Source organism: Vanellus vanellus, assembly GCF_965231255.1.
Source record: "Vanellus vanellus genome assembly, chromosome: 1".
NCBI lineage: Eukaryota > Metazoa > Chordata > Aves > Charadriiformes > Charadriidae > Vanellus > Vanellus vanellus.
Genome location: NC_138905.1, coordinates 71258485 through 71282226, shown reverse-complemented (window position 1 = coordinate 71282226; position 23742 = coordinate 71258485). Strand labels below are relative to the sequence as shown.

General features: G+C 38.9%; 1 protein-coding gene across 3 annotated transcripts in view; it reads left to right on the top strand.

The window, feature by feature from the left end:
• EPS8 (EGFR pathway substrate 8, signaling adaptor) overlaps positions 1 to 23742 on the top strand; it is a 103677-nt gene that overhangs the window by 45004 nt on the left and 34931 nt on the right. For all 3 annotated transcript variants that reach the window (XM_082498343.1, XM_082498344.1, XM_082498345.1), the window contains exons 2-8: positions 3844 to 3934; positions 5054 to 5127; positions 15606 to 15673; positions 17586 to 17747; positions 17936 to 18085; positions 20356 to 20438; positions 22510 to 22646. In XM_082498343.1, the coding sequence (XP_082354469.1) occupies positions 3873 to 3934; positions 5054 to 5127; positions 15606 to 15673; positions 17586 to 17747; positions 17936 to 18085; positions 20356 to 20438; positions 22510 to 22646 (736 nt within the window). In that variant the 5' untranslated portion in view covers positions 3844 to 3872. The remainder of the gene's footprint in view (positions 1 to 3843; positions 3935 to 5053; positions 5128 to 15605; positions 15674 to 17585; positions 17748 to 17935; positions 18086 to 20355; positions 20439 to 22509; positions 22647 to 23742) is intronic.

The following is a 23742-nucleotide window of genomic DNA, read 5'->3' as shown; positions in this document are numbered from 1 at the left end:
TTGTTGATGTGTCAGCTTGTTGTTGCACGCAGATGGTATTGCTTTCATTAGGCTGCTGGGCTACAAGTTGGGGAAGGCGAAGAGTATTTTACCATTTGGGCATCTTTTTAAAAGAATATTTATGACCAATGTAGTGCTCTGGTATACCGGTACAGTACTCCCCACGTTTGGGATTAGACCACTCATAGCTGTTGACTACTGAAGAACCAAAGTAAATCTGTCTCAGAAACGGTTTGTCTGCTACAAACTCTCGTCATTTATATTACTATCAATATGCTAGAGTCCCTTCAAAAATAAAGCTGATGGCAGCAGTGAAGTCCTAGGTGGATTTCTTTTTGCTCAGTCTCTGATGCTGTAGGAAGAGAATTTAGTACTTATTTGTTTTTAGGAATTTCTTAATTACAACTTTTTATACTGGTTTTAATAGTATATTATTTTAATATATTTAAAGATAAATATTTTAATATTTATTGTCTTATTTCTTATTATGTTAGCAAATTTTTTTCCTCCTTATTTTTTTCTTAAATCCTTGTTTAGTTTTTCTGCTTTTAAATTTAATTTCTTGTTCCGAGTAGGTGTGATATCTTTGCAGGATCCTGAAAAAGACATGACCATTCTTGGGCATATTCACAAGTAAACTGTTGATGCTTTGGGCCTACTTAAAGAAGGATCAGACAGTTAATTTTGACGGATGTTTATCTTAAAGTCTAGGACACCAGCGTATGTTGCTGTGAACTGCTGGGCTGAGGTGAAAGGGAAAATTAAAGAGGAAGTGGAGTTTATTAATAGACTCCTGGATGACAATGGCTGTGCGCAGTGTGCACGGGTTGACTTTTGCTACGGGACTGGTTGTAAGAGATGAAAGAGCATGTGAGATGAGAAATACAGCAGAGAAAGCTGTACAAGTGAATAAATTATAAGCGAAGCACTGCACATTGTGTTATCCTTTTATGTTTTTCCCCTTCTCTCCATCATGCCCTTAATAAAAAATTTAAAGTGTTGTTTTAAAAACGCTTTTTCGGAAACGTTTAGGTTGAAAGAAATGAAATTGCCTGATAATTTTGGGGAATTAGGAGCAGCTTTTTGATGCTGTTATAAATATTGAGGACTGATTATAAATAATGATTGTAAAGGGTTTGTTCGTATTTGTATTTGGGAGCTTTCTTGAACCAAGCGATAGAAACATCAGATAGCTGTTTGAAATTGTTATGTCAAAGTAGTTGTCTTGGCATTTCAGAAGCTTTGCATTTCTTTTTCACAGTGGAAAATTGCATGAGGGACAGGAAATATCATTGGCTTTACTCAACTGCCAAATAGCAAGTGGTGTTTTGTTTGCATATCGGCTAAAACTCACTAAAACTTTTGTGCTTACTTGGCAGAACAAGCTGCTTGCTTTTTTTTTTTTTTGAAGGACAGACAAGATTTCTGACTTCAGATTTTCAGTATCACTTGATTAAAATGTAATTTTAAAGCTTTTTATATTTACTCGAAGTGGTATAATGCCTTACAGCGGGCATTCGGTCATATTCAGACATATTTTCTTCCGCTGATGTGAAAATCTGTTGTTCAGCTTCATTACTGCTTTAAAACTCACTGTGTTATGCTAACTTCAAAGACTGACGCTTTAACTTCTAAGATATTACATTCCTTCTACTAAAAAGATCTGTTTTACCACTTTCATACAATTAAGTGGAGTACAAATAACCCAAGTGTTTGTCAGATTAAGATGTCAGAGGAGTGAAATCATCTTGAGTCTAATACCAAGGTTTTTTTCCAGATCTCACTTTAAAGCAGATACTTGAGGAATATGTTATAAATAAGGCTATGAAAAAGATCACAAATGATAAAAGGGTGTGTCAAATAGAATTATTAAATAAGTATTATCTTAAAAACTGTGTGCATGGAGAGCAGAGGAAGCTGGGGATATTGAAAAGCAGTGGAGATAAATTTGTGCAAGATTTTGTATCGGGTCACTCTTAGGAAACAAATCACAGGGTGAACTGTTAAGCAGGATAGCAAATTGAGCAATGGTTGCAGACGGTAAGAATTAATAGCCGATAGGAAGTGTTGAGGAGCTTAATGGCAGCACGAGCTGCAGAAGAGCGCTCTGAGTAGCTCTGATCCATGTGGTCGCTGAAACGGAACAAGGAGTACACAGTGACCTGGCAAATTCTGCTGTGAAAAATGAATATTTTTATCCTTTCAAGTCGTGGGACAATTTCAGGCTGCCTCCCAGAGGTTGTAATTGCTAATGGATTGGGCAGCACTGGGCACGGATGGTAATTTATTGGAGACAGGTACTAAGTACTGCACTCTATAAAAAGTGGCTTAGACCAGCCAAACAGGCTACCAAGTTGGGTTCCTGATATCTTTGTGGGGATGTGCAAGAGAAATGGAAGTAAAATATGGGTATGTCAGTAAAGTTGTTTTGCAAGAAGCAAAGATTTAAAAGTTTTGTTGTGTTTTGTTTTGTTTTGTTTTGTTTTTTTTTAAAAAGAGATACTAAGCAAAACTACCGAGTATGTGCTCATGAAATGCAACAGCACATGGTTGCATTTGGCAAGTAATCAGTACAGCTTGGTTGTAACATCTCAGGTAGGAGATGTTAGGTGGTCCTCAGAAAGGTATAAAAATGACTCGATTCTCAGTATAGAAGACCAAAAGCAGCTCCTACATCTCTTGAACTGATGGAAGACTTTAGAGCTGAGAACAGAATTTGATTTTGATTGTGTTTTTACATGAAAGAGGAAAGTAGCAGAACATATGTGCGTACAAAATACGGTCTGTGCTGTAGGTCAATCAGCTGCTGCCTCTCCTTAAAGCAGGAAGAGAACAGTTAAAAGTGAGGCAGTAAGTTGACTTAGAGATTCAGAAGATAAGCTGGTTGTGTGGTGGCTCTAGTACAACAAAGCAGGTTGTGCTTACTTTGGAAATGGAGCTTTTATTAGGTAGAAAATATTTCTGATGTACTTTTGGCTATGTTGCAGAGTTAAAAGAAATATTCTTCCTAGTTAATGACTGAGATGTAGAGAAATATTCAAAGATATATTATTCATATAAGTATAAATAAAAAAATATTTGCCCATCGTAAACTTGAATAGAGATTTGTTAATTGTTTACAAGCTTATGAAAGTCACTTTCCAGAGTCAATTTTAACTTCAATGGGCACGTTATGAACGGGAGAAGGCATTCTTTTAACTCTTTCATCAAGTTTTTTTTAGTATTGCTGTTATATGAGAGGTTTCATTTGGCATGCCAAACTTTCAGGATGTTAAATGCTGCTTTAAAAAAAAAAGAAAGGTTTATTTTAGTCCCAAAATAGCTCACCAAGTTTCCTTTTGTACTAACAATTGTGTTTTGTTTTGATAATGCGTCTTTCTAACAATTCAGCTGATAAGTTTCATAGAATATGCATCAAAAGGTCATTTCAAAAGTTTCATTTGAAAGAAATGAACTGAGGGTTTAAATGAAGCATGCTTGACTATCAAAGTTGCTATTTGTGCCAATTAGAACATCTTGTTCACTTCTGCAGTAGATGTTATTCTTTGTTTAGTCAGCCTTTTATTTCTAAAGCTATTCCTAAAGACCATTGCATCAATAATAATAGCTTTATTCACTAAACTATAAATTATTTTGAAGCAATAACTATCAAATTGCAACTGGGAGAAGTTCCATACCGGATCTTTAAGGCATCACCACGATGCAAATAATAACAATTGAACTTGTTGATGCAATTCCTTTCCTATTTCAACCATAATTTTCTCATTAGGTTTGTAGTACATCTGTATTAAACTTTTGTCTTTTAAGAGACTTCAATTCATACGCTGTTGTTTCTTTTCCCAGATCATTTCCCTCAGTGAGCGACGATAAGAATGAATGGACATATATCAAACACCCCTCCTGGTGGATACGGAAGTTATTTTCCTCAAATGAAGTAAGGTTATGCCTTCAATTTTCCTTTTATGGACAAAAATTAGCGTATTTTCTTCTTTAAGCTTTCATTTCACATAGAGCTATAATTATTAGACCCCACTGGAATAAAATAAAGGCAGTTTCTGTAAAAGAATGTGCAGATTCCAAACCATGTAACCAAACTGACTGATATCGTCTGACTGATTTTTGTATGAGTGTAAGGGTAAAGCTGTATTACTGAATGGAATCATTTAGAACAGAGAAATAAATTGCTGTAGCCATAACATACTTGTTATATTACTCGGAGATGTCTTCATATGCCTGAGATGTTTAAGGTTAGCTCTGAGTGAGTGCATTTTGATGCATAAAAGATGAGGTTGCCCTTTCCATCTGTGAGAAAATGTTTCCCAGTAAAGAGAACCGAGCAGCTGTTACCCGAAAGCGTTACCTTGCCTGAGACTCCCTGTATCACAAGCATGGCACTAGGCTCATTCGCAGCGCTAATGAGAGTTGACCTAATCTGATGCCAAAGAACATGTATTCCTGCATGGAGCAGGACATCTGTGCCGTCATCTGTTTCTTGTATTGTTGTCCCTTTAAAGTGAGTTTGTATATGACTCATTCTTCTTGTTACACTAGAAGGAAGTTGGATCGCCTTTTCATTTGTTGTAGGCAAGGATAGTCCTTTTAAGTCTTGCATGAAAAGCAGTTAAAATTGTTAAAAACAATTAACGCTCAGGTATGCAGGAAAAAAAACCCAAATCCTACCAAGACTTTGGCATAGTCATCATTATTATTATTACTATGATTATCATAGAATGGTTTAGGTTGGAAAGGACCTTGAAGATTGTTATTAAGTGATTTTCTTTACTTATGTTATGGTTGTATCTATGCGTATACCACACCCCTATTGTGCATGACGTTGTATTAATGCAGCAAAAAATAGCTCAGAAGAGCTTCCAGCCTAAGTTAAACACTCTTCATTGTATTCACGGTGTGGAACGAATATCCAGTATCATTACCTCTGTTAGTAATGTTGTATGTATGAATAGACCTACCTAAGGGGAGGGGTTTTTTCAATGCCTGTTTCTGTGTGGCAAATACATCTATACAGATGTTAACCAGAAATGTTTTCTTCTAGTGGCTATGGTTCCCCAACATTTACTCAGGCAGAGAGAGAGCAGAATTCAAGGACAAGTGCAAAAGCTCTTTATGGTAAGGCGGCATAAAGTCTCTAAACTTTTATGTTAAAATTGTTGTTTAAATATTGGTTGTGATGTCATGGTGGAAATATTTTATGCATACAAATCTGAAAGTGTATGTACATACACTTGGTTGTATATGTCAACAAAATTAAAGAACAAAGTGATTTTATTCCTACTAAAACTAACTAGGCTAGCTAGAAAATGCTTTTATGGTTTGCTGAGCAGAGATCTCCCACCTGCTAATTTTTAAGGCAGCAATGTATAACGCATGTATCGCAAAACTAAGAGTGATTCTATAGCTAAGGTATGTACCAGGAAGAAGTCATTCAGGCGTCTAGCTGTGCTATAGGTTTGATTCACGACCTGTGCCTCCCGCTGCTTCCCCAGCTTTATCCCCTGCTAGCAGAAAAGCAATTTACAATATTATTCTTGTTTGACACAAGGATTTAATGGAAATTAGATTTGATGTAACGGATTTGGAGTCCTGTTTAGCCTGCTGTTTTCAACAGGCTTTGTGACTGTCAAATGTGATGTTACTTACAAATGCCTGAACGTTGTTGCACTTACCGACTACAAATGCTAGTATTTGTCTTGGCCGTATACGCTACTCTCTAGCCCATGGCCAAATCGCTGTGGAGGCAGAACGTAGCCATGTTTCTTGACAGCCAAATTGCACCGTTTCCCGGTCGTCCACCTCCGCTGTGAATACATCCTGCTGATAGCGGTGCCGGCAATGAAAATACGAGCAGCAACGAGGCTGAGAGATGTTCTGCTGTGTAAATCTGTGCCTGTTGTTAAATGCTCTTTTGAAAGCCAGTACAACTGATGAGACTGGAAGAACGGCGTTTGCAGTGAGAACCCAGTCCTGTGCAGGACCCCTCGCACCTCAGCCTGCTCTCCCTGGTGGTTGCGTCTACCACCTCTTCTGCAGGTTAACAAACTGGAAAGCTCAAAGAACAGTGGCTAATAACTGCAACGTCCCTAGTCGTAACTAATCTTTTCTCCCTCCTGTTTTGGTTGGGGTGATGGCTGGGGGTGACACTGGAGGTTAGAGGAGTGATGGTAGGATTCTTTGTGGCATTAGAACAGCGTTAAGTTTGCCCTTGGCAGGATACCCTACAGGTCTCGAGTTTGGTTACTCACCCGTGAGCACACAAGAAGGACTTTGTTCTATTGGTTGCCTTGTTGGCTTTCCAACTGCTTGAAAATTCATGAGGTTAAAAGCCCACAAAGGAGGCTCTTGGCTTTGTACCCTCTGAAAAGAGGAGTGGTGTGAAAAAGCTGACATGGTTTGGTGGCTGAAGGTGCCGTACTAGAGTAGTGTGAAGGTCCACTTCTAGAAAAATCAGCAAAGACAGAAGTAGAAACCATTTGAAACATTTGTCATTTAAAAACTACATTGCATGTGAATCATTATAAGTTTAAATTTATCTTTTTTAACGGCATGCTACAAAAGTCAGTCATTTGACATAATATTAAAGGCAGGAACTGCAACTGAGGAAAATTCTGAAGTGATCATTTTAAACAGTGATTTCTGCATCCTGTATGAGTTCACTCAATAAACTGATTGCATGTGTTGGCAGAAAGAGTAGGTGGTAAAAGAAACCAGCAAGAGACATTGTGAAAAACTCTTAGCAGATTATTTCCTTATTAGATGTTATGAGACTGTTGCACTTTTTTATTTTGTGTCATCATCATCATCATTTTTCAAGGGTACATGGTTTGAACAGTGTGACAGTAAGTGTCTTAACAATGTCCTTTAATCTTTGTGGGCTTTTAAAATAATACCTCTGAGCTTTTTCATATCAAACATGATGGGATAGTTATATGTCAGTAGAAGATGGGGACAAGTGTGTAAATTTGAGGTAGATAAAGGTAAACAGCCTTTTACTTCTCAAATACTTAATTGAAAATGCTTACCATATAACTGCTGTGTGGTGGCTCCTGTGGAATGAATTGTTGATCTTGATTCACGTCCATTGCTGGTAGATATATCACAAAACTGTAGTTGCAGTTGCCAGGAACTGAATGAAGTAGAAGACTCAATTATCCTGGAGCGCCGAGTGAAGATATATTGGCACAGCTTTTAGAGAGAAGTTTGCACGTTTTACTGCTTCTGCTCTGTTTTGTATGCATAAAGAACTATGCTGTCAGTATCACCAAGTGTATGAACTGGAGAAAACAAGGAAAACACCTAAAATCTTTCTCAAATTCAGGGCAATTACATTTTTTTTTTTTTTTAATTTTAGCAACCAAGTTACCATTCTTCTGCTTCCCATGTGTGTTTTTTCTTCCTTTGTGAAGTCAGGGATTTTTGTGCATGCTGTCCCAAGGGGGGTGGAAAGAGGTTGAGTGATACTGGAATTGTTAATGTGTTCAAAATTCTTATTATAATATATTTTATTTATAATTAATAACAAAAGTATTTTATTTGCGATCCATGAAACTGAAAGTCTATAAAGCAGATTGGAGGTGTCCTAGCTTTCTTTTTATATTTTATATTATGTACATATTTTATTAAATGTACATATTTTATGTAAATATGTAAAGCTCATATTTAATAGATTCACTTATAATAAATTGGGAAAAAATATATAATTTTAATGTAAAAGTAAAATGGACCATGGGGTTTTTTGTTTTGATAAAATGTGACAATGTAACGTTAGCAGCAAACTTAACCCATGACAAACTTCCTTTTCTTGGAAGACTTTTGAATGTCATTTGGACTAAAGCACCTATCCACGGGTATCAACAAGTGAAGATGCTACCTGAGCTCCTAAGGGACTACTTGATCTTGAACTCAATGTCTTCCAAGCACAGTAAAGACTAAAAAAATGTTATTATTAATAATAATGTGTGTATATGTATATATGTGTGCGTATATATACACACACGTGTATGTCATGGCACGAAGTTTCTCTCTTGAGTCCCAGTGCTGAGGTGATTCATGATTATTCAGTCCTTTGGTCATCAAGCAGAAGGTTCACCACAGTGTCAGTGGGAAAGGAGGCTGGAGTTTTACTGGTGTTACAGACAGTTCAGTTATAAAACTAGACCGGAGCCATCAGTATCTCTGATGTGGTTATCTGATGGCAAAAAGTTCCTTGCAACTGCCTTTTTCCTGTGTCAAATAATCCCTTTGTTTTCACTCGTTTCCTTCCTGAAATGGACTGGTTTCTATTTGCATGATAAGTCTCTGGCTGAACTGGGAGGGAAGATGCCCTCTGCACATTCTTATGGGGTTTATTTCATCATTTGCTTCCTGATCTTTCCATCAGAAATGGATTTTGGCTCGTATCGTCATCTGTTGTTCTAGCATTGGCTTCTCCATCTGTCTTCTGCAGCTCTGCTTGCGGGGGGGACACGCAGCGTCAGTCGGCGCCAATAGCCAGGGCTGTGCTGGGGTTTTGCCAGCGAGTGACGCAGCGTGGAGCCACCCCTTTTCCTCAGGAGTAGCTCCACATTGTTACGTTATTATATGGCACGGAGCGGAAGGACGTTACTGAAACTGTCTTCACGCTGCATCAGAAAAGGCTAGGTGTTTTATACATGGCGTTTATACTCTCACGGCTGTGATTAGGGGCTAGCGGTGAAATTGCGTGTGTATTTTTGCACTGCTCAAATACCTCATTCAGAGCAAGAACTGTAGTGTAATAAATTCAAGGAAATTACAAGCGGATCACAAACTAGGTAAACGAGTCCATTGAAAGAAGAAATCCATGTAACATGCTTGTGTTGCTTGATACTTGAATGCATTAAACTAACAAGTGGCTTCTAAACAATACACTTTCACTGATAGCTAATGCCACATAGCCATCGGGGAGAAGCTTGTGGCACAAATCTCTGAAAGTGCCACTGGTTGCTCCTCTCTTAATGAGATTTGTTTTGAAGTCAAGTTTTGACTTTTCTCCCTGGGTGTGTAGGTCACGTCTCCTGCACTTTGCTCTCAGTCTCAAGTTGAGTTTTTCCAGCTGCTGCAATGCATTCCTAAAAGGGGTGTCAGCAATCAGTCCACTGCAAACCATAAATACACAGTAGTAAACTAAGCATTGGGCTTTCCTGCTTGATGATGTGTGGTAATAATTTACAGTCGCTCCAGGATTCTTAGGACAGCTTGTGAGGGAGGCTCTTAATCCATCTTCTCATGAATAGCCATCAGATTTCAGAGCTTTGTCTCTTTGTGCACTGCACAGACATTTTCCAGTTTGGCAACGAGAGGGGAAGGTGGGATCCACCATTGTCCTTCTTTGCGCTATCATAACCATAGCACTGATAACATTTGTTACATCTGGCTTATACAATTATTTGTAAGATGTGAGTGGAAGTCTAGGCATCAGGATTCCTTGTTTCTGTTTTAGGCTTTTAGGAACTGAAAATTTGTTGTGCCTAAAGGTATCGTAGCCCTAATCAGCACCACCCGTGCTTCAGGGCGTCTGTTAGGACCTAGACTGAGGTCTTTTGTTAAGAATTTTCCCTACTGAGATAAAGAATTGGATTTCTCTTGCTGTGATACATTTCTTTGTGTGGTCTTCTGGACGGTGGCACAGAGCCAGGCTACGGTAGAGTTTATTAAGCATCTTTCTAATTTGCCATATAGCTGCACCCTCTTCCAGTTGGAAAAAGGGGGAGACAGGACTCTTAATTTTAGCCATGTCAGGCTCTGTTCATAGCTGTGCCTCGAGGGACCTGGGGCCACACTGGTGTTTCTGTCTGAAGCTGTGGGATAGTTACCTTTCTGAAGTGTGAAATGGTCCTTCCCAGAAATAACTAGGGAGAGGACAGTTCTTGGTGTAGGGAGGGCAAGGAAGAGAATGAGCGATGGCAATCTCAACTCCTGTTTGTCTGTGTCATGTACTGTCTAGAGTATTAGCTTGGCTAAAAGTCTTTGGTCAAGAGCTCCTTTTTTGTTCTCTGGTTTTTTGGCTGCTTCCAAAATTTATATGACATCAGTACCTTTTCACGTCTCTTTGAAAGCAGAAACGTGGTTTGTTCCTGATGACTGGTGAATTCAGTAAGTTCACAGAGACATGAATAGCAGGAGCATCTCTCCACATGAGACAGCGGGAAGAGTATTAGTTTCTGTGGGTCAATGCTTCTATTCCTTTGAAAGGCTTAGTAGCTAGTAGATCTTACAGTCAGGACCTATGAGTGAAACACTATGCTTCTTTTAAGTTTATTGCCCTTGCCTTGTGAGAGATTTCATTTTGCTCAAATTTTCTGGGTTATCTTTGCTATAGATTGTGATTAAGAATTTAATTTAAGTGTCTTCTGCCATGACCCTTTTTCTTTTTTTCCTTTATCAGAGGGAAAATACTTTAGGTAAATTGTGTGCAGCATATCAGCAGGGTTTGAACTAACTGCGGTATTAAGGCTGCACTGTATGTCAGATGTTGGATGTAAGAGCTGCACTATGTAGAGTAAATAGAAAAAACTCAATAGTTGTGATAGTTTTATTAATACTTTGATAGTTTTATGCATCCTATCTGGAAGTCTCTGATGCAGAATTTTGCTTTAGCTTCAATAACTCTCTTCATGCATGAAGGGAGCAATGAGAGGCTGAGACTGATTGGGAGAGTGAAATGGAGCATACAAAACTTTTTTTTTCTTTCGGTGTTGGGGCTTGACCCCAGCCAGCAACTAAGGACCTACCCAGTTGCTTGCTCATTCCCCATGTCTCCTCCCTGCAGTGGGATGGGGAGAGAATCAGATCAAGATAAAGACGGCTTAATAAGTGAAGGAAAGAAGAGGGAGGGGGGAAAAAAAAGAAAAAAAAACTCCAAATAACACAAAGGCAGTCACTCTCCACCTCCCACAAGCAGACTAGTGCCCAGACAGTCTCTGAGCAAGGGCTACTTTAGAAAGAGTACCCACCGTTTTTATTACTGAGCATGACATTATACAGTATGGAATATCCCTTTGGTCAGTTGGGGTCAGCTGTCCCACCTTTGTCCCCTCCCAGCCTCTTGTGCACCCCAGCCTGCTCACTGGGGTGGCTTGAGTGAGAAACAGAGAAGGCCTTGACACTGTTCAGCAATACAATACTGGAACTTGCGTCCAGTTCTGGGCTCCCTGCGTCCGGTTCTGGGCTCCCCAGTTCAAGAAAGACAGGGATCTGCTGGAGAGGGTCCAGCAAAGGGCTACAAAGATGATTAGGGGATTAGAACATCTTTCATATGAGGAAAGGCTGAGGAACTTGGGTCTCTTTAGTCTAGGGAAAAGAAGAATGAGGGAGGATCTTATTAATGCTTTCAAATACTCAAAGGGAGGATACCAGAGGGATGGGAGGAGTCTTTTTTCAGTGGTGCCCATTGATAGGACGAGGGGTAATGGGCACAAGCTTGAATATAGGAAGTTCCATCTTAACATGAGGAGGAACTTCTTTACTTTGAGGGTAGTGGAACACTGGAACAGGCTGCCCAGAGGGGTTGTGGAGTCTCCCACTCTGGAGACGTTCAAAACCCGCCTGGACGCTGTCCTGTGCAACCTGCTGTAGGTGACCCTGCTCTGGCAGGGGGGTTGGACTAGATGATCTCCAGAGGTCCCTTCCAACCCTGACTATTCTGTGATTCTGTAATAGCTAAACCATCGCAATGTTATCAACACTGTTTTGGTCACAGATGCAAAACAGCACCACAGAGGCTGCTATGAAGAAAACTAACTCCATCCCAGCCAGGCCCAGTACGTTCAGTAAGTCAGCAAATTCTGTTGCTTGTTTTCAGTAGTAGGGTATGAGTTGCTTGCATTTGAAGATCATGGATAAATCAGGGAGCATTTTCAGGGTTTCTGTAAAAGTGGTCAGATTAATATTGATCAATTGTAATCAGCCACTTTTGATATGTGAGAAAGTTGAGGAGGTGGAAGGTACATTTCAAGTAGAATGGCAGTGGGCAACTCTGTAGGAAAAGAAGAAAAATAAGGAGCTGTATATGGATGAAAAAGACTGCGAGAGTCATGAGCTCAGATATATCTGACGACAGTGGAAACGTGAAAGCGTTGTAGGAAGAAGCAGCAGACTCTTATATTATCTGGGTAGAGGAGGACGCAGAACCAGTTTCCAGGCTTATATCAATTTTGCTGGAAGTTCAAGGCAGTGGAGCACATCAGCAGAAGAGGATGCAAAAGGGTTTGTGTCCTTTCTGAGGGCAAGGTTTGTAGGTAGAATCTGGGACATGAGCCAGGCAGTAGGAGAAGGCAAGAGGCCAAGATCTGAGCTACTGGCAAAAACCATGGGAAAGGGGATGCATGTGGGATGGCAGTCTCTTTTTCTTCTTTCTTTCTTTTGTTCATATTGTCATGGGGGGACTTTATTCATTCTTTCTTTAGTGCAGCTTATGCCAGGCAGCCAAGAAAACCATTTCTTGGGGAGCCTGGGTGATTAGCAGCTGGATTGTGACCCTGTATGGGAGAGGAGACCCACTTTCAAACTATGGAATTGTAAAAGGGTTGAAAAACAAAGGTGGAGGAAAAACCCTTCCAGAAGCAATGGAAGACTTTTGTCTGATGCTAGGGTACTTTTTAGATGTATTTTGAAAGGTGAATAGTTTCAGGATGGAGTGGTTCCACATCGTATCTACCTCCAGCTCCTCTGTAGCTATGTTGACAACATTCACAGCTGCTATAGGCTACTTTTTAACTCATCCAAAACCACATAAAATTTTGGACAATGCTCTTAACACTCTTTAACTTTTGGTCAGCGCTGAAGTGGTCAGGCAGTTGGACTTAGATGATCATTGTAGGTCCCTTCCAACTGAAATGAAACATTCCATTCTATTCTATATGATAACTTGGCTCTCTAGCAGATTCTAATAATCATTCTACCTGTATTAAAGAAGGAAAAAGGCAGAAGGGAATTATTGCTGAACTCGGTATGGACCGTCAGTTGTTGTGGTGACTATACATTTTATTTATTAACACAAATATGGATTGACTATTGCTAATTGCAAATTTTATTGAAGCTCTTGTTACTATTCTGTTGTAATTAAGAATGCAGAACTTGAGGGGCTCTCGTTGGCTTTCAAGTGTAGGCAACCACAGATTTTATTAGCATTCAGAAAGCTCTCTTATATAAACACTATTGTTCTCACCGTAATATAGTGTGTTGAAAACCTTGCCATCGGGTCTATTGTGAGTGTTAGGGCTGCTCTGTAGAAGAGGATGTGTTAATCAGTGCTACGAATGGGTTTGGATATCCTGTCTTAACAGAGGACAAAATTTCTGTGAAGCAGAGCAAGGAATCTCTTGCAAAAGTTGCTTTCTTCTTCATTCCTTTGGAGCCTCTACGTACTCTTTGTTTATTTAAAAAAACTCTGTTACTGTTTGCAGGATTTATAAACCTTACAATGGATGTAAAATTTCTTATCCTGGTTTAATTTGATATTGTTTAAAAAGTAATTCTTTTGTTCACCTAAAAATAGATAATGACTGTCAAAGCTGAGTATGCATTGTTAATTGAAACAAGTGATTTTTTTTTTTTTTTTTTTTTAAAAGCATGTATACTTTCTAACTGGACAGCATTTAACTATCATTTACAGTCCATAATAGAAGACTGTTAACTGATCCCCTTGGAGATGCAAATAATTCTATGGGGTTAAACTAGATACTGCTTTTTAATTCCCTTGTTTTGTTAGGAACAGATGGACTTTACTTCTTCAGATCATCATCCAAACAGAAAAAGAAAGGTAGCAAATCAGACAGTACTGCTTTACTGACTGTTTTGTTGGGGTGTGCATCTCTCTGTGTGTGCATCTATTATATTTAAAAAGAGAATCAACCAAAAAAATACTTTAAGTAACATGCTGCAAAAGCAGAAATAGTAGTTACAGTTGGAACCAATGCAGATCCTCTGCCCTGGGATTTCAGAATAATGGATAATGAAAGTAAGACATCTGTTTTGAAATATTCACACGTGGTTAAAAATTCTGGTAATCCACGGTGTTCTTGAATTTGGCTGATTGCACTGCACGCTTCTCTTGCTAAAGCAAGTGGAGTAGCTGCTGTACAGGAGCAGGACGGCTCTGTTGCATGAGCGGTGTTTGTCATAGTGAGAGGAGGGCTTCAAGCTAGTGAGGGATTGCAGAAACTGTATTGTCTTTCATGAAAGTCACTGAGAACTGGAGAGATAATGGTGTGATGATAAAAGGTGACAAACACTTCTACAAGTGACATCTGAAAATGAGGGCGCTGCTGTCATCATCAGCACCTGAAATGCCTGTATGAAGGAACCCTGGTCAGACAAGAGCCTTTCACAGTGCGGCTTTTCTGGTGTCCTCACTGCAGATCTCTGTATGTCACAGATCATGTTCTTGGTAGTAGTTAGCTTTTTTTTTTTATTATTTTGCAAAAATTAACTTTCCTGTCAACAGAATCACATGCTTTTATTTTCCCTCATCATACTCCAAGTATGATGAAATTGATGTATTTTGTACATCAGATGCATTCTTTCAAAAAAAAAAAAAAATCAAACTGCCTATTTTAGTTGAAGATCAGAAATTGAGTTATGAAATGGAGAGAAAAGAATTGCCTACTTGCAGAGTCTCTTTGGTCCTCTCTCAGCTAAGCCTCCTAGTGACTTCTTACCTTAGGCAAAGCTCCTGGTCTTCCAGATCGGGCATTTAAGTGGTTATGGTGAAAAAAGGGGAAAACACTCCAAATTGCAGGCAATTTTTTTCCACTAAGGTTGAAAAGTTTTCTTCAGTATTCATCAAAGTTCATTATTTTGTGATGTGGGTGTGTGTCGTGTCTTCGTCTTGCATTTTCCCTTCCCTCCTCTGCTGGTTTGATATTAATTTATTGGATGAGGTAAAAGGCAAATTATGTTTCTGATTTTGCAGCATTGTCTTTTGTTCAGCTGAAAAATATTTCTGCTCTAGAGATGTTTGGTGTGCATTTCTCCTTTCTCTGCTGCAGCTTTTGGCTTTTCTCCCCCCTTCCCCCTGCCCTGCTGCTTCTTTTTTTCCTCTAATTTCCATGCATATTTTTACATTAGTTATTCATCAAATTGAATGCTTTAGGAAGAAATAAAGGATGAGTCAGGTCTTCTTTGTGCGTGGCTTTGTTGTTTTGCAGATTTAACATGAAAATTATATGTATATCAGAAAATACTTTTGCTTTCAAGTACGTTCATACAAATACAGTAAGCCTGATGCTAGTTGTTATATTCCTACCAAAGTGGCAAGCCAGTGATTTTAATAATCAGGCTTCCTAATGAAGCATTTTCAGTCAGAACACTGTTCCCCTCTGGTGTCCTGACTCGCTGTGGCTTTTGTTTGCACCCGCTGGCTCTCTCTTAACATTGTTGACGTAAGTATGATCCTTGTGCTGGACTATGTGGGGGTGAAGGTTTTTTTCTGTCAAAATTACAGAAGTTAACAGCAGCTCATCTTCTGTTTTCATATATACAACTAGGCTTAAGTGTATCTGAGATGTATTCAAAACAACATGATAAGAAGGTGAGTGAATAATTATTCTTTCTTTTCCTCCTATCTCTAGAACAAAGAAAGAATTATGCACGAGACAGTGCCAGCAGCATATCCGAAACTTCGCAGTATCACGTAGAGGTGAGACGAGGAGCGATATACCAATTATAGCTCTCAGTTACATGTGGTTATTTTTGCCTACTTGATATTTGAGGATACGTATGCTTGAAGGCATATACATCTTTCAAAATGTCCCGCCAGCCCGAGGTCACTTCAGAATAGATTACATTGAAATGTCTCAAATTCTACAGCTTTGCCATAATGAGCTGAAATTGTGATGTAGAAGAATGTAAGCAAAGTTGTGTGTAGTTTGGCAAACGGACAGGACTTCTCAATGGGATATCAGTTCAATGTGTTATGCTGCCCTGTCTCTGAACCTGCCTTGTTGCAAGGATGAGGCAGAGCTGAAAAACCCTGTGCTGCTGGCGAGGCACTCTGGATGAGATTTAAAATGAGTACTTTGATCGGTGATAATCAGCAGAGGTGACAAAATATTCAGAAAGAGCTGAGCATTAACCCGTAAAAGCCCCAGTTAGTCTACTATGTAGTAGTTAAATATATTCTCCCTGCGCAGATTCTTCCTCAGGGTGAAGTGCAAAGTATCTTCCCATCATAAGCTGCTTTGCAGAATTACTGCGTGCTGCTGTCATGTTTTATCCAGGAGTAGATACATTTAAAATACTCAGCAAAGTAAGCCTGGGTACCCATATGTAGCCTGTTAAGCACTTCTGGATGCAGTGCCTTATTCTGTAGTCTTACTTGGGCACAGACTTTCTCCCACTGCCATCAGACCGCTGTCATGGCTTAAGCCGCGTCTTACAAATACCATAGATTGTCGGGTCCTTTTTGCTGAGTTTTAAATCAGCTGTAAATTGTGAGATCATATGCAGAAGAGTCTGATTTTCAAGTGCTTCTGTACTATGATCAGCTTGCAAATGAATACTTGTGTTGTTTCTAATTGACTGTATTTTTCTTTGGTGTCCTCATAACGGTTTTGGTACTGTACTGGCATAAAAATTAGTACTTGTATTTGAAGTGTAAGTAGAGAGTTTTTCTCTTAACTTTTTTAATTCTTTGATTATATGCAGCTTGTATCTACTCTCCTGTCTGTCAGGACTAAATGCTGTTATTCTGTGATAGAAGAAAGCACACTTCATTTTAATTTTTTAAAAATCTTTAGAAGATAGGTGTGCAGGCATATATTAAAGTCGGTTCAGTTTCAATGAGTGTAACCAGATCTTCAATAAGAACGGGAAGCTAGATTTACACCTGGATAAAATGAAATAATTTTATGGGTGGTCTTGCATGGTTGGCATGTTGAAGGAGAAATTGTCAAAACCATAATGGCAGGGAAACTAGTTGAGGTGATGTCAGTGAGGTAGTATTTAATTTCTAGACCGTCAATTGAATCTGGAGAATATTCCAAGTTGTTGGTAAGCAAAAGTAGTTAGTATATTGCATTTCTAATGTGATCCGCATAAAATAAGCCACTAGCCTGTCCATAAGGTATCCCAGTCAGGTACAAGCCCATCATGGTTACCACCAGCATGCTAGCTGGCAGCTCTGGGTGAGACAAGGACACTCCAGGTCAGGGTGGTGGTGGAGGTGTTTCTGGGAAGCTTCGGCTGACGCTTCCTGGATTCAGCTTGCCAAGTGAGACAGGTTTTTACTCCTCAAGAGAGCTAATTAAATACTCGGGGTTTAATTCCAGCTGTGATACCTGAAAGATGTCAGAATATGCCTTCAAGTCTAACCACTTATTGTAGTGAGGAAATGACAGAGGATGACAAACAGTGATTTACAAAAATCAGTTGAGTTAAAATGACATTATGGACTAAACAACCTCTCCTGTGGCTTATTGGTGGGATCTGTCATATACAAAGGTGCTTTTAATCATGAATAATTTGTATTGCTATTTCCTGGCAATTTGAATACTGACACTGCCTAGGAATTACAAATTACAAATTTTTTATATGTACGTCCCATTCCCTAGCACTTGACCACCTTTGTTCTGGACCGAAAAGAGGCAATGATTACTGTGGATGATGGAATAAGGAAGCTGAAACTGCTGGATGCCAAAGGCAAAGTGTGGACTCAAGATATGATTCTTCAAGTGGATGACAAAGCTGTCAGTTTGGTGGACTTGGAATCAAAGGTAAGATCTGTGAGTGGCAGTTTCATTTTCAGAGAGAGAGAGAGAAAGGGAACAGGCAGAAAAATGATGTATGAGAGATTCGGCATTTTAATTAGCTTGTTATCACTTTTTAACTCATGCAGCTTTTCTGAGATCAGGACTGTATATAGTAAGGTGGTGTTTTGTTGTTTTTTTTTCTCTTCTGGCAGAATGAACTGGAGAATTTTCCTTTAAGCACAATTCAGCATTGCCAAGCTGTGATGAATGCATGCAATTACAATTCAATTCTTGCGTTAGTATGTAAAGAACCAACCCAAAACAAGCCTGATTTGCATCTTTTCCAATGTGATGAGATTAAGGTAAGGTGCTAATGGAGATCTGCTATGACTTATTTGACTAAGGGAAATTTTATGAGTTGGCAAGTACAGTGGATAAAATCAAATTAGCATATTCATAGAAAAGAATTCTGTTCTCTTATTCTTATAAATATGCTTTAACTTTTAATGCATTTATGATATCAGCACTACATATAGTGTGTTGGTAAATGTAGCATAGTATGTCTTGCAAGAGAGTACTCTGGCGTGGAAGTTGAATCTTTAGTGCATGTGCAAATATGTCGTTACTGTAAATATTAATTCTTGGGCTCTGTAGCAGTTCATTTAGGTTTGCAAATAAGTAAAGCTCTGGAATATGTATATGGTTTGCATTCACGTTTCTGAAGAATGTGGTGTAAAATAATTTGAGTTATCTCAAACTTCTCTTATAGTCTGCAAAGAACTCCTCCAAGCCCTTAGTCTTCCCTAGAGTTTCCCCTTTTTCTGCTCTTTCTGCCACTGAACAATTAAACCTTCTCTGCATTCCCACCTCTCTTCAACCCTGCTTTGCTGGAGAGATAATGAAAAGGAAAATATTAGTTGCAGGAGCAGCAAAACAAGGAAAGAGATTGTCTCTGATTAAAATGTTTCCTTCGAGTGTAAATATCTTTTTTTAATGTATTCTGCAATGCTTCTTTATTTCCAGGATTATAAATTTTAATTTCTGTTAGTTACTCTATATACTTTAAACTCTGATAGTAGTAGTCCATATCATTGTCTTAAAAAAAACATTGCTAATCATATTGTGCAACTGTTTTGAAATTGGTACAGTGAGAGTGGTGTGAAGACGACTATTTAATTGTGTGACTAGTTGCACGGAATTAGCTGTTTCACTGGCAATTGGGATCCTGTGAGAAGATGAGGTTGCAGTATGTTAAATAACTCAGGGATCCTCGGTGAGGTCTGGTTGGACGCAGCCTCCCCAGGTGTAGGTAGAGATGGTCTCTTTTCTTTAGACTTTCATCTTTTGAAGTTGTTCCTCTGTGTACAAATAAAAATGCAGAGCACATAAGCATGTCTTGGAAGTCCAGGATTCTCCTTCTCTTCTGAGGTTTTGTTTGACTCTGTGACCGTACTGTAGGTTTTCTTCCTTACCCCGGAGTCTTGGCTGGTTTTGAAAGGATAGGGCTTCCTCCCTTTGTCCTGTTTTTAATCAGAAGTTGCCATGAACCTCAGGAGCCTCTGCACTAAAAAATTAGTCAAAATCAATAATATTTGGGGCATTCAATGCTTTATAAACAAAAAAAAATTGTTAAATAATAAATATCAAGAGTATGATTAATGGAATACTTCTGGTTTTAAAGGTCCTCAAATCCACTTAAGTTTTTTCTATTAAGTCTTCAACTGTAATGTATCTCTAGTCCATATTCTGTAGTGCAATTCATTACAGACTGAGAAGTCTGTTAATCCCTTTAGATCCTAAATTCAACTAAGTCCTCTGGTCCTAGCAGAAGTTACATATTCCTCCCCAAAATTAGCATGCTGCTTCACCATGAAGGGACCAAGATAGATGTGGACTTTGTAGAGCGAGCCAGGCACTGACAGATTTGGCCCTTGACAACCTGTGTAGGAAATTAATTTGTCAGCTGAAGACATGTAACAGAGCATTCTAAATCCTACGAGAAGCTGTGACCTATTTAATGCAAGATCTATTAAAATAATGCCTCAGACGTGCATCAAAATTTCACTTGTGGGCCACTGGTGGAGGCAGACTGCAGTTATGATTAGGCAGGAACCTACAGATTAGGAACTGTTCTGGAAAATTCATCTTCTATTAAATCAAAGAGAAATTGGAGGCTATTGTTATTTCTTAAAGGAAACTGTAAAACTACAAGTTACTTTCCTAATCCTTTATGCTGCTACTATCTGCTGCTACTATCTATAGCAGATTATTTTTATAGTAAGTCTTTCCCCTAACGTGCTTGAGAAAAACAAAAATGACGTACTAGGAGGAGAAAAAATAGCTTGTTCAATAATGGTTGACTTGAGATAATTACATCTGTTCAGACAAATTTGGTGTCTAGATGACATACTCATCTGATGACAATGCTTTAAATTGGAACAGTGACAAAAATACCAACTCCCAGACAATAGCATTGTGTGTTTCTTCATTCTGTTTACGTGTAAAATAATTTATCCTAGAACTTTTATATAAATGGGATTTGACAAGGGGTTCTGGAATCTAAAGATGCCCTAAAAAAAGTGTGTGAGGAGGTATAGCTGATAACTGATGGTTTCTGCTTCTGTCTCTTTAGGCTAGCTTTATTCATGAAGATATTGAAAGTGCAATCAGTGACAGCAAAAGTGGGAAACAAAAGAAGAGGCTTGAAACACTGAGGTAAAAACCTAACTTCTTGGCACTGTATAGGATCACCAAATAGTGTTACAGCATTCAGATGCTCTCAGTCTGCCTGCCGTTTTTACTCTTTGTGCCTGGTTGATAATATACTTCCAAAACCGCATGTAGAGACCTTGCTTTAATAATTATCTCATGCTGTCTCAGTTTATGGCGTTACTCTTAACCTTTCCTGTTTCCAGCTTAGTGATGGGAACAGCTGACATCAGTACCAGTTGCCAGAGAATACCGTTGCATGTCTTAGTTCTGCATATGGGTCAAGTAGTTCAGAATTTAAATTAAATTTAAATTTAAAACATAAATGCCCCATAACTCCAAGTAAGTAAGATTTTGATAAAAGGTTTTGGGATCTAAAATTCTTAAATGAAATAGCAGCTGAAGATGGAATAATCTTCCTGCCTGCCTGTTTAACGATGCTGAAGACTCCTTGTTTCCCTGGTAGCAACAGCTTCTCTGCTAGTAAGAATATGTGGGGAAAAACAGTTTATTGGGTTCAGAGAAGATTAATACAGAAATGATAGGTAGCTAACAGAGATATAACAACAAGGGCACAAATATATTCGATACTGAATGGTTATGGTGGTAGTCTGTTGAAAAGTTAGTATGTCCTGATAGTATCTCTCAATAACACTTAGTCTTGTGGTCCAGATAGAGAAGTCTTTGGACAAAAAGCATTAAGTAAAAATGACACTGTTGTATGAACAAGTTTATAACAGTCTTAGTTACCTATTAAATTCCGACGCGCAACTCGTGAATTTTCCCTCGAGTAATGGACACTCCTATAAAAACAAAACAAAAACTGATCTGTGTCTAAATTTACCTGTGAGTTTAAAATTAAATAAGCACACTTTTCTGTTTGTTGGACTGTATCAAACAAGTATAAGCACAAAGAGGTAATCCAGAAGGACCCAAACACATTGGATGTGCTGGCAAACTAACGAGATTTAATTGGGAAAAGAATGTAGGTCAGTGCATCTAGCAGGAAAAATAATCTGAGGTATCAGCTTCTGAGGGCTGTGAGGCCAAGAGGTCATTAGTGCACGTTACTCGCTGTCGTATCGTGCACATGCTGATCGGGTCGCAGGGGGAGACCCTCCTCCCTGACACCGCATTATCAAGTTGCTGCAATGTTACTGACAAGTAGAAGTGTGGGATGTGCAGAGAAGAGCGCCCAGGAGACTGGAGGAAGGAATGGTGATGGAAACATTTATTTTTTTTGTTTGTTTGGCGTCCAAAGACCACTTGACATTTTGTGGTGGTGTTGAATACCATGAATGAGATGGGATTATAAAGAGAAGAATTTAAGTTGAAGATCTTGCTTTTAAGTAGGGACACGGAGAAGGGATGGGATGTATGTATGACAGGAGTTGTTGGGAATTTTTGTCTGTTGGTATCAAGTTGCAGAATGACTTCAAAGACCTGTTTCCTTATGGTATTTAAAACTATATTAAGAATGGAAAAACTGGAAAATTGCAGGTGGGAACTTTGATACAGTCTGTGAAGGGACTGTACACTTGTATCGAGACAGTATAAACAGGCCACTGACATAAAAAAGAAAAACAACCTGTAAATTTAATTGGTTTTGTTGGTAGACTTTTGAGAAACAGGTAGGTCACAACCTGTCAAATTTGGAAACTAGATACAGAACTTCTGATGGCTGAAAGGTAACTTCTAATGAAAAATTTCACACAAAATGGAAGTCCATCCAGTAAACTGCATACGGTGGTAAAAATGCCACCTACTAAACCCAATCCGCTGAATTCACCTGCGTAAACTGGCAGATCTCTAGACATTGTGCTCTGTGGCACTCCTTGGGGATTTCCCATGTGGCCAGGTGACAAAAGTTTGCTAACCCTATCATGGAGTGGGTTTCCTGCTATGTTGAACATATTTACACATCATGGTCTTGAGTACTGCTTACTGGGCAAGCCCATAGTATGCTCGACAGTAGAAGAGGTCCTTGTAAAGCCTCCTTGTCTTCTCTGATTAAGCACTAGAAAAGAGAATGTTTTTCCTTCAAGTGTCACTTCTGGGCTTTCTTCTCTTCCTCTAGGATGATATCCAAAGCTGACAGCACCATCCCTCCACCGCCGCGGGCGCCTGCCCCTGTGCCACCGGGGACTATCACCCAGGTGGACGTGAGAAGCCGTGTGGCAGCGTGGTCCGCGTGGGCCGCTGAGCAGGGGGAGTGTGAGTATTTCTGGGAGCCCACTGCCTCAAGCACGGTAATAAACTTGTTCTGGGCAGTAGGTTTTTATGATCCGTGGTGATAACAAAAATAATTTGGAAAGACCACTTTCATAAAGATTACAGTAATGGAATCCAGATGTGGGAATGGTTGTACAAGGTCACCCCTCTGTTCTTGCTGAGAGCAGACAGGATTATTCTCCCAGTCTAGTTTGAAATGCCCCAAGCCACCGTTGCCTGATCTGGGGAATAAGACCTGACTGTCATAATCCGACTTGTCATTTACTTGCACTTACCCGTTTTCTGCATTTCGGTTCAGAGCTTCTTTTAATTGTGTTTAGCTGGCTGGGGGTGTTGGCTATGGTTTCTAACCTGGGCTTTTTTGTGAACATTCACAGTAGTCAGTACTGTCATAACTAGTAATTTAATGATGCTGTCTGTAGTAATAGAGAGAGCGTAGGCCAGATATTTTGGACAATTAAAAAATATAATCATGGATTAAAAGGTGATTAGAGATCAGCATTATTTATTTATTTTATATTTATCTTTAATGGCGTGTATAGCTAAACTAGTTCGTTGTGTTTTGGGTTTGGTTTTTAAAGCCCTATCCAAGGAATACTGTATGGGTTTGGATTATTTTATTTTTTTTTTTAAATCTCTAGTGGAAACATTTTTATTTTGATCAGATTTACTATTTCAAAAGAATATTTTTTTCAAATAAAGTTCCTTCTGTAAAACAGACTATTAAGGGAATAATCTTGGTTAAAGTGAGGCCTTTTGGGGTCTGGGTTTATTTTTGTTGGTTGTTTTTTTTTTTTTTTTATAATAGATTCAAAACGTTTAGAATTAGAAGTCATTAACCATAGAGTCTTTATTATTTTTGGTTTATTAAACTGTATCAGTCAACAAAGTACACAACTATACAAAGAAAACAGCTAAAAATGTTCAGAGAAACCTGTAATGTTAAGAATGCTTTTGTCTACTAATCTGCAGTATTACATCTGTCTTGAGTAAAGGTTAGTTTGTTCTTCTGTTTGAGGACTTCTCAACCTCCGAGAAGTTTCACTGGTTTGTCAAGTGATCTTTCTTGCCAGACCAC